General features: G+C 40.1%; 1 protein-coding gene across 1 annotated transcript in view; it reads left to right on the forward strand.

Annotated features, from left to right (window-relative positions):
- LOC104282810 (BDNF/NT-3 growth factors receptor-like) overlaps positions 1-10,205 on the forward strand; it is a gene marked incomplete at its 3' end in the record, with an annotated part of 53,550 nt that extends 43,345 nt beyond the window's left edge. Inside the window, exons 9-11 of the mRNA XM_009880939.1 lie at positions 2,873-2,905; positions 7,806-7,906; positions 10,106-10,205. Coding sequence (XP_009879241.1) covers positions 2,873-2,905; positions 7,806-7,906; positions 10,106-10,205 — 234 coding nt within the window. The remainder of the gene's footprint in view (positions 1-2,872; positions 2,906-7,805; positions 7,907-10,105) is intronic.
- Positions 10,206-16,132: the final 5,927 nt, after the last annotated feature.

The raw sequence follows: 16,132 nt of genomic DNA on the forward strand, positions 1-16,132 counted from the left end.
CCTTCACTATGCCCGTTTCTTTTGCCCATAAAAGCAATTTCTTTAAAATATCAGGGTCATACTTAAGTCCTCTCATAGAGAGAAAATGTTGCAAAAGCTTCATGATAGTTTGCTCTTCATAACTTAAATTATAACCCATGATAGCGCATGACCCAAAACATGTTCGGCTGCTGACCTTTTTTTTTTCTTCTTCTTTTTCTTTTTCTGTTCTTTTTCTGTGGCCACAATTCGTCTCTCAGCCGGTTTCTTCTTCTTCTTCTTCTTTAAATCGCAAGGCAACAATTTCAATAAGAAATTGCGCCGTGCCCCACGTTGGGCGCCATTTGGGGACGGACTCAGACGCAGACCAATATGATCAATGCTGAAGACCCTTTATTAAAATACTTACACCATCATATACCTTACTACAACGTGGGCTAGCTCTGCGGCTTGTGCTCATTGGTTTCTAGTCTTATACACACAAACTATTATTGGTTAAACACAGCTGTAACTTATTATCTACACTTTGTTACTGTTTCTGCCAAGTCAGTCTTTTAATTAATACACATTCTGCATCTGTTGGGGAGTAGCAGTAGTTTCAGTGTCAGCACTGTGATCTCCTCCTTCATGTTGACCTTCAGTACGTGTCTGTTGTTTTCCAAAAAGCTTCCCACAGATTCCAGTGAATGTCTTCTTGCTGAGGATAATTTCACTATTTGAGGCTACATTGCAGCAAACGCTAAGCAATAAACAGCTGTGTTTTATTCCAGAGGCTGTTTCCATAATTGATCCATAACAGCTAATGAGTGCTGGAGAGATTTTTACCAATAATAACTATTTTTAAGTAAAATCGTTCATCTACCAGCCTTCTACTCTAAAATTCAGCTGAAGGAATTCAAGTTATGTAATATCTTGTCACAGTATAATAATATGTTAGATATGCCTTAGGAGTAGCATCCTGCTGGTTTGGCATAATAACACATTGCATAAGTATTTTTGGGGGTTGAGTCTTTTGCTGCTGCTTTATTTTGGAAATGTCAACTTTATAAAGAATGAAGCAAGTAAACCAAATGTCGTTGAGGCAGTTTATAAAGATGAGTGAATAGGATATGTCTGTATTTTATTTGCACAACAACCTGTTCTAACAGGCACCAAAACAACAATTCTGTTCTTTGCATTAAAAATAATTGCATGTAAACATGCAAAATTATTGTGGTAAACTTTCATTTTAAGACAGATTCAACCAATGTTGTGATGATGTTTTTATGTAGGGAATATTACACAGAAATTTGGTGTTGGTCCAACTTCTTGATTTTTCCAACTTTATTTCAAGTGAAGTATTTAATTATATAAAAGGTATTTGAATGGAATAGGTAACTTCCTGGTTTATATGTCCCTAGCAGGAATTACAGGTTAAACCAATCTCATTATTTTATCTCATTTCTAGTAAACAGTAGTAAAAATGTTGCCACTATACTCAAGAGTAAAGGCCTAGGAAGTTTGGGGTTTTTTTCTTCAGATTATGAGAAGTAGGACTCATACAGAAGGTAAACTGGTTCTTTCATCTGCTGAATGTTTTATACTGGAAAACCTGAATCCATGAAGGTTTATGGACAAAAAACCCTGGTCAGAACTTGCTTGAGGACAGATAGTAGTACACACTTATTTCACTTCTTATTTATTTCTGCAGATTGACATGATCATTCTCAGGGAGTCTCTTAATCTATATCTCTTGGTACTAGAATATCTTCAAATGCATTTAAAAATGAACCTAATTATCTGCTGCCGTTTTGCAAATAGGTTGCAACTCATTTTATATTTTAGCACAGATTTTCATGCTGTTGAAATAAGCAGAAACAACTGTGTTCTGGTCATATTTCACAGTGGCTTTATGCCAGTGTAATGTCACTGGTATGGAATTACTGTATGGTACTATAAACAGAATTATGCTTTTTGAAGTTTGAGTCATCTTTAGAGATTTTAACTATTAATTTTATTACCAAACCACCAACAAAAAAGAGTAAATATACTATATAAGGCACACTATAAATACATTATAGACCAGGATGAACGGGATGTTGAAATATAACACAAGTATCTTTTGAAGCATGAATAGACTAATAGTATACTAACTTCAGCGTGTGTTATACTCACGTGTGCTTAGCCTTACATATGCACAGTAATTGGAAAAAGCTGCAAACTGGAACTAGTACAATTTAGAAAAATATATACTAGACAGGTATCCACTTAGCTTGTGTAAAGGCTGGCTTCTCTAGTTTCTTTGCATATGGGAAATATTATTCTTTCAATAAGAGTTCTGTCTGTGGATCAGGTGTGCAGCTGGCTTCTTGGGAACATCCTCTAATAGCATCCTCTAGCCTTTAGTTTGCCACAATGCTGCAGCTCTAAACCAGTTTGCTCTCTCAGTGATTTAACTGCAAAATTTTGACCAGGTAGAAGTCAGTTATTGTAACTCCCACTGAAGTCTGCTTCCACTTAATGTCAGGGAGAATTTTACCATTGATTTTCAACAAGAATAGTTACTGTTGCACATATTCCAGATATACATTAGCAGCAGAGAGCAGAATTTTGCCCATTTGATAAATATGCCTGCTTTTGCTAGAGCAAATGCCCTGTGTATTATCTGTTTCACATGAAGCAAAGCGTTAACATTTGGGATAGCTCTAAAATAATTGTAAATTATAGTACAATATATTGATGTTGCCTTGCATTTGTGTGGATACTGACCATTGCTATTTCAAATAACATGTAACCTCTTAAAAAAAATCCTAAAGAAACTCTTATTCTTCTAGCATTTGCAATCTATTTACAAAGGCTTTTTCTTTCTGTTTCTGTTGTGTTGTTTTTTTTTTTTTCTCTTCTCCATGCACAGGTAGTGGCCCAATTGTGGATCCAGATGTTTATGGTATATATTTGATTTTCTTTTTCTTTTCTTTTAATGGTAGAAATAAAGGAACTCAAACCACTAAAAGATGGAATGTAAGGCTCAGTTAAACTGAAATGGCACATATTATAACACAATTCTAAAAGGCACTTTGTATTGTTGGTTCTTTTCCTGACTTATTTAAGATATGATTTTGATTAATGATTAATCATTATTTAAGATAAATCAGGGCAATTTTTACTTACATGCTGCTTTTGATTCAGATTAGCATAAATCCACTGCTGCTGATGGTTAAAATCGGTACTGTAGGGTGACAACTGTCACTGTTGCTTTGTGCAACACTTTGTAGTCCGAAGTGTTTCCTTAATTATTCCAAATTCACAAATGCAGTTGGTGAGATGAATAAATAAGGCTAAAAAGTCTAGAAACTGTTATACTTAGGAAAACCACTGCATGGTTGATTGTGGAACCACCCAGGAATTAGCTCCTCCTAGAGACTGAGAATTTTCATTACTCCTTTTCAGACCCTTCAATCTGTATGCTTATCTATTTACCCCCAGTTTAGATTATGTTGGAAGCAAGATTTAAAGGTCTCCTTCCCCACCTCTCTCCTTCCTGCTGTTCTCCACTTTAAAACATATTTTTCAGACTCCTATGCTAATCATGATGCAAATTTGCACTGTGTAAAGGGTAAAGACAGCTGCAGAGGGTTTGATCCTGCAGCATGCTACACAATATCTATGTGTTTGTGAGTGGCTTGGATTCTGGTAAAGTCAGGGTGCTTGGATGATGCCCTACTGCTTTAACAAACTCAGGGGAGTGGCAAGGTGTTTCTCTATAAGTGTCAGGGCACTGCAGTTCTGGTGACTTTGTGGGGGCTGGTTGCCAAGGGTATTTTCGGTCTTGCCAGCCAGGGCCTGTCCCACTGCCCTCAATGAGGGAGTAGGGCAGGCTGTGGGGGCAGTCCCCAGCTAAGGGCATCAGGCACCTCTGTGGGGATGGGGCTCAGCTGTGGCCAGGATGGGCTGTCAGCCCCTGAGTGGGGATCAGGATCAGGACCAGTGAGTGTAACCAGGGTCAGATACAGCCCCAGGATGGAAGGGCAGGGCCATGGGGATGGGGACAGGCTGAGGTCAGGCCAAGATGTGAACATAAATGTTGGGCCTGGCTCAGCAGGACCCATGACATGGCAGGGCAGGGCTGTGGCAGAGCTAGAGGCAAACACTCCTATGGTGTTGCTGGGGTGGGGATTTATGGTCCTGTACTGACCTGAATCGAGGCTCCTGGGCACAGGGGTGGGGGAGGCCCCAGGGGAGGCTGGGCAGGACCAATAAGGGTTGTTAGTACTCTCAGGGCCCTGACAATGGACTGAACCTTCACAGAAGCGGTGGGTGTTTCTCCCCACCTGAATATATGCAGGAAGAAGATGGAATGCGACTAGGCAAAAATAAATTGGAACAGGGTATGAAGGGTGGTCTTTCACTTCAAAGGAGCCAAAACAGACTAGAGAGACTAATCATGAGATTTCAACCAAATAGAAAAATTCCAGACAAAGAGAGCGAGCTCCTAGGTGCCCCTGAGGAAAGGTTTGTGACAGATTTTCACAGCTGTTATTGGGCTGTTATTGGTCTCTGCAGTGCCTGTGCATTGCTTGAGTTCCCTTAGCCAGCAGGACATGGTTAGGAGCTCGTGTAGAATGGTTATGGCCTTCATTGCTGTGCCTTGTGTGGGTAAGCAGGGCTTGGCTGCATGGGGGCAGGGGACTCTAGCTTTGAATACCCTTCTGCATAGAGCAAAGCCCTTTGTAGTGGTAATTTCCAAATGTTTTCCATTACATGTTTTAAAAATACTATGGGAAACTGAAGAACCGATGAACTCACAAAAGTATGCATGATGTTATGTTTGTTAGGGGAATTCTATCCACATTGTACTTCATATGCTTGAAGCACAGAGTAATCAGTCCCTAATAACTAATCCCCACAGAATCCTGTGAAAAAGAGAAATAAGAGATGTTATCACAGTTTTGTATGAGAGGTAACTGAGAAAGAAAAATAAAGTGACTTGACCAAGGCTGAGCAGGAAATTAAATGCAAAGATGGCTTCTTTGGCCCCTAGTTCATGTTTTAATGCCATGCTGCTTTTTCTAATGTGGTCATGAAAAGGAGAGACAATATGCTCCATAAAACTGGACTCCCAGGGATATTTTGCAGAATGACTCCCTGGTACTTATGACAGTGCTCTTGTCTGGATGCCGGCTGCTTTACACTTTGTTTATAAAACAGCTGCAAAATGCTCCAGTGCTTTGGTTGTGATTTACTTCAGTTGGTATAGGAATATATGACTGCATAAGTTAGTAGACACCAGAGAATCTAGCCCTGAAACAACACAAGTCCCACATAGCATGAGTCAAGAGGCATGACCCTGTCTGTATCAGAATGTTACGTGCCTAATCAGAATTTCATAATCAAATGAACAAGAACTCATTTAATTCAGAATTGCCTGGGTTTTGCTGGATGACTGTTGTGCATGTTTTCCTTGCCTGGCTCACCCATTTCAAAAGGCTTTGAAAATTTGGCACTAATTCCAATGTAAATGGTTCACAGTTATACAGTGGGAAATGGCAATGCAACACTGATGTACTGAAGTGGCCTACTTTATCACTTGCCCTTTTTAATAATACTGCATTCAGAGGATTCATAGACCCAGACCTGAAATACTTCACATAGTTCTCATTACTCCTTCAGGGTATGGTTTCCAGTATCATAGTATAGAAATGAACATAAACAGAACTGCAAATAGCTTCAGCTTTTGCCCCCCACTATTTACAGGTAAAATTAAAAGCAAAAATATTCCCTCTTAAAAGTTTGTATTATGGAGACAGAACAGGGAAGAATGTTTGTTTCTATATGTTGCTATTATAAAGCTACTGTAAATAAAGGGTTGGTCAAAACTATCTTAGTGAAGACATTGCCAGAAAACTGTAAATGAAGCCCAATCTTATAGAGATACTTGTTATAAACTGGGTTATTCACTGGTCAAGAGTCTAGGTGCTGCCTGCTGATGAATAAAACTGAAATCTCCCGCTCTGCTGTGGCAAAACTTGTATTCACAGTAGTGGATGATCTGCACAGAACCTTGTCTCAGTGTCCAGGCTGTTTGTCCAAGTGGGGAATTCAGGTAGGATTTATTTTGCCTGGAGTAAGGATTGCTGCTCTTTTGCCTTTCACTACTATTTTAACCTTGCTGCATATAGCTATAGCTATATATATAGCTATATACATATGCATATAGCTATAGACATAGGGATGCAATGCTGAGTTGGAGAATGTAAATGACAAAAGGCCAGGAAATTAAATTTGGGTTCTCGTGAAAGCTCTGTAGACTAAATGCGTATTTTGTCTTGAAAAAATCCTATCCTTTGGCATGTATGGTGTTGAGCCAGAATAGACTTTGTGAATTGATTAGACAACCTGACTGGACCAACTGTAGCACTGGTGACAGAGGTAGCTGTATTGGTTCATAAACTAAAAAAATATGAAGCCTGCTGAGTGCTTTGCAGAAAAAGTGTGTTTGTGCATGCATGAAGATCAAAAGGCTGGTGCAGCTTGTTGTTAGTATTGCCAGCTGAGGTCTCCAAAACAGCTTTGGGAGCTAAAGAAGATAAAGGCTCTCCATCCCCTTGCCTGGTAGCAGCTCTGAGGTTGGAAGAGTTCCTGCCTCTGGTTTGTGAGCTATGCCTCTGAATTTTGCTTTTTCATATTCACAGTTACAATTTCATCTGCAGACTTATGGTACCGACTTTATTAAAAATATATAAAGAAATACACAATTAAATGCAAATTTAAATTAGTGATGAAGGCGCATTTGCAATAAATGCACTTATTGCCCTTGTTTCTTTTATTTATCTGTACACATTACAGTCATACACTTGAAACATTATGTATATTTCCAGATGCAATCATAAAAAATATTAAGTTTTTTATTTTAATGCATGTATCTCTCAATTCATACATGTACTATTTAATTCTTGCTATCTCATAATGTCCTGGTTTGAGGTAAAACAGAACCAATTTTGTTCAGTAACTTCACTTCTTAGCTGGGCCTCTCTAACTACTGAAATTAACAGCATATTGTACTGATGAATAATTTTGACAGAAAATCATGGACTGTATATATCTGTGTTTCATTTTTAAATAATGATAAATAATTAAGCCATATTCATTCTTTTGATGGAATTGTCCTGGATTCACCCCTGCAGACCTATGAGTAGCATTGTTTTGATAAATCAAATTTCTTCAGACCATCTCAGGCACCTAACTTTTTTAAAGTTTACCTGTATGACAATATAGCATGTTAGACTGTAACCTCTATGCACACAACAGCATTTTTCATTATTTTTTTAACTTAAGAAAACCAGCAATTTCAATATCAATAAACTAGCTAAAAGGTCATCTGCCAAGTTCTTCACAGATAAAATGTCCCCAAGCTAATTTCTAAGTCAGTCCTATATTTGACTGAATACAAGGCTAGAGAAGTTCATTGTAGAGGGCAGTCTTCAATTTTTTCATGGGAAGTCAGAAGCACATAAAAATAGCTTTATGGATGGAGTTCTTATTTAACTCTAGTTTTTCTAATAGAAATATATATTATGATGTGGATTCCTTCTCTATAAAGCTGAATAGAGACGCAGGTTCTTTTTTTAAGTCTGTTAGTCACAACACATTTGTTCAAAATTATCTGTTACAAGGATCCCTCCAAATGTATCAGGTACAATAGAAATAATGTATAATTTCCAAATTGCTCAGAATTCTGATAAGTGTTACTATCATTATGGCATTATAAAGCTGAAATAATAAAGACAACCCTTTCCCCTCCAAGGTTATGAAATTATAAAAGCACCGTTTTTTTTTCCTTTCCTAAGAGTATGAAACCACGCCTAATGATCTTGGAGACACCATGAATAATAGTAATCAAATCAGTTCTGCAGATGTTTCCAACAAAAAGAATGAAGATAGTATCACTGTAAGTATATACATTGTTTCCTGATCTGTAATCTTGGCAGATTTTTTTGACTATACAACTAATGAAACTGCAAAGATTCTAATGGGACCCTAAGCTACCAGAACACCAGAGCTATTACTATGTGGTCATCAAAATCAAGAGGAAAAAAAAATCAATGCACCCCCCTCTTCCCTCACCCCAATTTTGAGAGTGGATCACTTTTTATTTCAAGTAAAGTTGCTAATTTGTTTCATGCTTTTCTGAACAGCTAACTAATTTGTTAGCCCAAGACTTTGCTTCTAATTTTAGCCAAGGAGAGCAACTATTTTTTTTACAAAATAACAACATTCAAGGTAACTTAAAGACTGTTGCTTTAATTCCAGTCCCAAAGTCAGCAGCTTCTTACAAAGAGGACATGGTGTAATGAACTTCTGAATTCGAATTGTATGTTTTTAATGTGTGATTTCATGTAGCTTTTTAAGTTAATTTGTAGTGGATCTTAGTACAGGCAGCTGAATTGGTGGGTCTACTCCTTTGCTGTCTCACCTATCATTATGTTTAAAATTGAATGTTAGATGAATGTTAAATGTCATGAATTGTTGGAAACTGGTAGCAGGCAGCCAGTCTGGTTATTAGTGCTGCTTCCCTGCTGCAGGCATTGATGACTGCAAGGCAGCAGGCAGTGGAGAGTGTGTGCATTTGTGGTAGATTGTGAGTTAGGAAAGAATGGAAAAGGAGCCTATGAAGGCTAGATATTGTCTCAATACATCTGAAAGTGATGAGGGAGGAATCTGTTTTGTGCAGATGGGAGAAAGCCTACCCAGTGGCTCTCTAGTGCCAGTGGTTGGGGAGTGAAAAGTTATAAGAATAAGGGCAGTGAGAACGGTTCCTAAAACTTCAATTTTGTTCTGTTTCCATCTGTTAAATGCAGTGGGGGCATTAACTTTGACAGCCTCCAGTCCATCTCACATTGACAGTGGTTGCTTCATGGAGATATACTTTGCTAAAAAATCAGGAAGAGCCCAGATAGTCTTATCTTTTCTGATAACAGAATCGCAGAATAGCTGAGACTGGAAGGCACCTCTGGACATCATCTAATCCAACCCCCCCTGCTCAAAGCAGAGTCAGCTAAAGCAGGTTGTGCAGGACGGTATCCATTAAGGTTTGAATATCTCCAAGGATGGAGACTCCATAACCTTTCTGGGCAACCTGTGCCAGTGTTCGACCACCCTCACAGTAAAAAAGTGTTTTCTTATGTGCTTTTCTTATGCGTTTTTTTAAAACATGCCACTCTGCTGGAAGGGAAAGGGGTGATGTGCATTCCCTCCCACCTGCCTTGAATGTGTGGGATGTTGAGAAAGTGGTTCTCAGAGGTGTCTGAGTCTCTATTCTCTGCAGGATAGAAGTTACTTATTTCTGTACTCTTTGATCTGAGTGCAAAAGTTTCCTATTTGAAATTAATCTCTACTTAAATCATAGAATGGTTTGGGTTGGAAGGGACCTTTAAAGATCATCTAGTCTAACTCCCTGCAATGGGCAAGGACATCTTTCACTAGACCAGGTTGCTCCCCATCCAACCTGGCCTTGAACACTTCCAGGGATGAGGCATCTTCCCTGGGTAACCTGTTCCAGTGTCTCACCACCCTCACAGTAAAGAATTTCTACCTAATATCTAATCTGAATCTACCCACTTTCAGTTTAAAACTGTTTACCCCTCATCCTATGACTACACTCCCTGATAAATAGTCCATGGTGTTTTAGCCCTCTGATCATTTTCGTGGCCCTCCTCTGGACTCACTCAAGCAGGTCCATGTCTTTCCTGTACTGGGGGCCCCAGAGCTGGATGCAGTACTCCAGGTTGGGTTTCATGAGAGTGGAGTAGAGGGGCAGAATCACTTCCCTCGACCTCCTGGCCATGCTTCTTTTTATGCAGCCCAGGATACAATTGGCTTTCTGGGCTGCAAGCGCACATCGCCAGCTCACGTCCAATTTTTCATCCAATGGTATCCCCAAGTCCTTCTCTTCATGGCTATTCTTAATCCATTCATCCCCCAGTCTGTGTTGATATTGGGGAGTGCCCTAACTCAGGAGCAGGACCTTGCACTTGGACTTGTTGAATTTCATGAGGTTGGGTTAATGGGTAAATCTGAATGTATGCTGAATATGTTTCAAGCTGGTTAATGAGAAAAAAAACAGATCTGTTTCTATCCTCTTTTTTAGGTGTATATTGTGGTGGGAAGTGCAGCACTGGTGTGCATTGGCTTAGTAATAATGCTCATTATTCTGAAGTTTGGAAGACACCCTAAGTTTCAGATGAAAGGTACGCAGGGTCATTTTTTATATCTCCTGTAATTGTTGTGGGTTGTACAAGCTTATACCATAGGTATCTACACCAAGAAGTCAAGATAACTATATAAAGTGCCACCACATTTTGTGTTTCATATATTCTTCAGGTAAGTAAGAGCACAGACAGATGTAGATCGGAACATATAATTTTGGTTTGAACGTTCTACTCTGTTTTTTCTTATCACAGATCCCATTTCTTTCTCTCCAACTGCACAGCCCCATGGGACACTTCCTAGTATAAAATATCACTTGACTCACTGTAGGGAAGTAGAAGATAAGAAATTAAATATATTCTGATAACAGTTTGATTACAAATATTTGGCAACAATCTATGCTGTATGCAAGAGATACTTCAGACAATATTATAAATGTCGCCTTGAGGTGATAGATTGTATTGAATCTGGCTGGGATGGAGTTAACTTTCCCTATACCAGCCCTCATAGTGCTGTGCTATGTATTTGTAGCTGGAAAGGTGTTGATAACACACCACTGTTTTGGCTACTGCTGAGCGGTGCTGGCACAGTATCAAGGCTGTCTCTCCAATCTCCCCCAAAGGCCAGTAGGCTAGGGGTGGGTAAGAGGATAGAGGGGACATAGACAGGACAGCTGACCCAAACTAGCCAAAGGGATATTCCATACCATATAATGTTGTGCTCAGCAATAAAAGCCAAGCGAAAGGAGGAGGAAGGATCAGCAGAGATGAAGTGTTACGAACTGACCGCAAATCACATCCCCCATCCCTTGAGGGCTGGGGAGGGAAGGCGTAGAAGATTCATGAGTGAAGTTGAGCCTGGGAAGAAAGGGGGCTGGGGGGCAAGTTGGTTTTAGTTTTGTTTTTATTTCTCACTATTATATTCTGCTATTAATTGGCAATAAATTAAATTAATCTTCCCCAATTTGAGTTGATAGAGTGGCTTTTTTGGGGCCTCGGCGGCAGCCCCTGTTAACCCACCACAGTTTGTTCTGGAGCTGGAGGAATTCAAGGTAGGGACTTTAATTGGGAGAGGCAACAGGCAAAACATGGACTGGACATTGCTAAAGAGCGGAATAACTGTGGGGAATTTTTGTTGTTTAATTGTGCTGTAAATTGTCCACTTTTGTCAGTGTTGTGATGATATTCTGATTTTGGTGTGGGAAATTCTTTTTGTTGATGCAAGTGAAGTTTCTGAAGATTGTGTGATAATGTATATTTTAATGAAAATTTTTAAATATGTGTTTCACAGAAGCCATCCTTGCAGCATTCTCCGCTACCAAAACTTTGCCCTTTAAACCCAATACTTTGATTCAATGGCAAGAGGGGAATGCGCATTTGCAGTGCATCCTGTCACACTGGTGCTTTCTCACGGATACATTTTCTTGAGCCTGTGTGTGTGTCTTGGGCAATGGCAGTTGGAAAGAGCGGCAAATGCTCCCGTCCCTGTGGAAGGGGAACTGTTAGCTGTTTGTTTATTTAATTAATTAATTAATTAATTTGCAGCCAGATGGAGGTACAGGTACCACAGAGGTACCTGTAGCAACTCCAGTATGGTTTTATTGTATTGATCTCATCAGTCTTTTCTAGAGATGCTGATGACATTGTATTTTAAAGAATTCAAGGTAGGGACTTTAATTGGGAGAGGCAACAGGCAAAACATGGACTGGACATTGCTAAAGAGCGGAATAACTGTGGGGAATTTTTGTTGTTTAATTGTGCTGTAAATTGTCCACTTTTGTCAGTGTTGTGATGATATTCTGATTTTGGTGTGGGAAATTCTTTTTGTTGATGCAAGTGAAGTTTCTGAAGATTGTGTGATAATGTATATTTTAATGAAAATTTTTAAATATGTGTTTCACAGAAGCCATCCTTGCAGCATTCTCCGCTACCAAAACTTTGCCCTTTAAACCCAATACTTTGATTCAATGGCAAGAGGGGAATGCGCATTTGCAGTGCATCCTGTCACACTGGTGCTTTCTCACGGATACATTTTCTTGAGCCTGTGTGTGTGTCTTGGGCAATGGCAGTTGGAAAGAGCGGCAAATGCTCCCGTCCCTGTGGAAGGGGAACTGTTAGCTGTTTGTTTATTTAATTAATTAATTAATTAATTTGCAGCCAGATGGAGGTACAGGTACCACAGAGGTACCTGTAGCAACTCCAGTATGGTTTTATTGTATTGATCTCATCAGTCTTTTCTAGAGATGCTGATGGAATTGTATTTTAAAAAAACCCAACAGCCACTCCCCCAACCCTAAAGAAAAAAGCCCGCCCCCTTCCTTGTTATCTTGTTGAGAGGCCCAGAAGGTGCTTTTCTGTGTGCTAAAGGAGATGAGCTTTTGATCTTCAGATGTGTAGTTGAGGATCTGTGGAGACAGTGGTAAGTTATTTTTGGTAGGTTCCTGTTAACCTTATGTCCTTCCTCTTACTCGTGCTTATGATATAGTACCACAGAATTTTTTTCCCCATAGTTGTATATTTTGATGATTCTGACTTGTTCTTGACAGTGCTCTTTTCAGAGATATCTACTGTATATTTGGTATTTGTATATTCTGTGTAGAAGAGAGCTCCTAGAACAGGTGAAATTTGAACAGAGTAGAAATGTAGATAGTAGATAGTACAGATTAGCTCACTAGGATGGTAACCTCCTTTTCTCTCACCTCCTTCTGATATGACACAGTCTTTGGTCTTTGGGGCAGCATTGAAAGAGGATAGGCATTGTGAAATGTCCTGAAAAACAACATGGAGCCTGTGGGATAGAGCTGGAGAGTTTTGGCCAAAGACTAGAAAAAACTGTCTAGAACTGAACAGCAGATCAGTGGAAATTTTCTTTGTGGCTGAGGCTTTCTGAATTGCATTTACAGACCTGAAAGAAATGAAGCTAAATGAGAGCAATGACAGGAACTGTCTGATGTTTGGGTTTTAAAGCTGAACGTTTGTTAGATTTTTCACAATTTATGTTAGAGATTTCAAGACAGTATTGTTAGAAGAACTAGGAAGTAAACTCTATCCTGAGGAAGAATGAACAAAACTGTATGTTGCATGGTAACATAATAAGTTACCTTCTGGATAGCTTCTTACATGGTGTTTGTTTTTCAATATCTTCAATTAGAACTTCGCTCACAAAAATAATGGTCTTGCATTATCAGTAAGTTTGACTTCAGTAGTTTTCTGTTGCGGAATTGGCCATCTAGATCATATTTGAGTAAGGATGCATTTTGGGGGAAATAACTAGCTGAAATTATGAGAAGGCAGCAACTGCATCTATGGACTTTATTTTTTCCTGTTAATTTGACCAGTGATGGTTAGCAAAAGCAGTAAAATGACTTCACTGTTTGGGTACACTCCTTCAAAAACTTATCACTTGCATGCTGTGCGTGGTAATGGTGAAATGTCACTGTGAGCTACAAATAACCCCTGAATGTTTCATCAGAAAGGAATGATGTTCAGTTGTGCCTGAAATGAACCTCAAACTTCTCCAAAGTTTACAGTCATGCGTGAGCTTTGCAGTATGGGTCTATCTATAAACTATCCATAATCCAAATCCCAGAAACACTTTCACAATTTATCACCATCAATACCATTGAATTTATTTTAATATTTAAAGACCTGAGATTAGAACACCATATTGATATGCAAAACTCAGACTGATAATAAAAGAATGCCTGCTCTGAAGAGCTGGCAACATAAGCATATAATGAGAAATAATGAATGAAGATAAACAACCCGGGATATTTCAGCACGAGGAAAATAAGGCAAAGGTGAAGAGAAATTTTTACAGTCGGTATTGGTCACATAATACATTTTAAATGTGTATCTTGGAAATTCTGGATAAAAAGATCAAACCAGCTACCTGTGAACTCTATGAGTGGTTTTCCATGGAGTTCAGTGAGAGTAAAATTAGCCTCAACTTAGCGTACAGACATCATTTTATAGTTGGTGCAGCTTAGTATATGCTCTTAGTAGGGAAGTGGGAGGGAATAAAATATCTAAAATGCCATGGGAAATATTTATAAAACGAGGTAAAACAAATCCTCCCCAAAATGTGAATGAATATTTTGCATTCATGGGAAGGAACTTCCTGAATTACATCGTGTAGAGATGCACAAAAGGCTGTGCTTAATTTTTCTGTTATCTTGTGAAAACACAATATGGTCACAGCAAACAACCTGCCATTAAACATCCCTCCACCCTTCCTCAAACAATAGTTTAGAGACCACACTTCTCTTGATGCAGCCCAGGATGCGGTTGTGAGATGGATGTCATGTGAAACAGTGTGAAATACCTTGCACAAGTCCAGGTAGATGACATCTGTTGCTCTTCCCTTATCCACCAATGCTGTAACGTCATCGTAGAAGGCGACCAAATTTTTCAGGCACGCTTTGCCCTCGGTGAAGCCATGTTGCCTGTCACCAATCGCCTCCTTATTTTCCATGTGCCTTAGCAGAGTTTCCAGGAGGATCTGCTCCATGATCTTGCCTGACACAGAGGTGAGACTGACCAGCCTACAGTTCCCCTGGTCTTCTTTTTTGCCCTTTTTAAAAATGGGGATTATGTTTCCCCTTTTCCAGTCAGTGGGAACTTCCCTGGACTGCCACGACTTCTCAAATATGATAGATAGCAGCTTGGCAACCTCATCCGCCAGTTCCCTCAGGACCGACGGATAAATCTCATCAGGTCCCATGGACTTGTGCACCTTCAGGTTCCTCAACTGGTCTTGAACCTGGTCTTCTCCTACAGTGGGTAGTTCCTCATCCTCTCCGTCCCTGTCTTTGCCTTCTGCAGTTTGGGTGTTATGGTTAGAGTCCTTGCTGGTGAAGACTGAGGCAAAAAAGTCATTGAGTACCTCAACCTTGTCCATGTCCTGTGTGACCAGGTCTCTCGTTTCCTTCCTGAGTGGGCCCACGTTTTCCCTAGTCTTCCTTTTGTCCCAGACATACCTATAGAAGCTTTTCTTGTTGCCCTTGACGTCCCTCAACGTCAACGATAGATTTAACTCTATCTGGGCTTTAGCTTTCCTAACCTGATCCCTGGCTGCTTGGACAATTTCTCTGTATTCCTCCCAGGCTACCTGTCCTTGCTTCCACCCTCTGTAGGCTCCCTTTTTGAGTTTGGGTTTGTCCAGGAGCTCCTTCTTTCATCCATGCAGGCCTCCTGGCGTTTTTGCCTGACTTCCTCTTTGTTGGGATGCAGCGCTCCCGAGCTTGGAGAAGGTGATCCTTGAATATTAACCAGCTTTCTTGGGCCCTTCTTCCCTCCAGGGATTTATCCCATGATACTCTACCAAGCAGATCCCTGAAGAGGCCAAAGTCTGCTTTCCTGAAGGCCAGGGTAGTGAGCTTACTGTGCGCCCTCCTCGCTGCCCTAAGGATCTTGAACTCTACCATCTCATGGTCCCTGCAGCCAAGGCTGCCCTTGAGCTTCACATTCCCCACCAGCCCCTCCTTGTTGGTGAGAACAAGGTCCAGCATGGCACCTCTCCTCGTTGGCTCCTCTATCACTTGGAGAAGGAAGTTATCGTCGACGCATTCCAGGAACCTCCTGGATTGCTTATGCCCTGCTGTGTTGTCCTTCCAACAGATATTGGAGTGGTTGAAGTCTCCCATGAGGACCAAGGCTTGCGAATGTAAGGCTGCTCCTATCTGTCTATAGAGGGCCTCATCGACTTGGTCTTCCTGGTCAGGTGGCCTGTAGCAGACCCCCAGTGTAACATCACCTGTCCGTGCCCTCCCTTTAATCTTGTCCCCCTGAAATTTGTTCAAGCCCATTGCACAAGCCTATTGGCTTCACTAAATTTTGTATCTTGTCCTGTGTGCCTGAAGTTCAATTCTGATCCTGCAAAAGTCAGTAAAAGTTTTCTCATTGGTTTTAAAGCAGTCAATTTCCTCTATGAAGTGTAATTAGGGATTTTGATTCTGTGTCTTCATATG

This window comes from Charadrius vociferus, unplaced genomic scaffold, assembly GCF_000708025.1.
Source record: "Charadrius vociferus isolate BGI_N301 unplaced genomic scaffold, ASM70802v2 scaffold503, whole genome shotgun sequence".
Lineage (NCBI taxonomy): Eukaryota > Metazoa > Chordata > Aves > Charadriiformes > Charadriidae > Charadrius > Charadrius vociferus.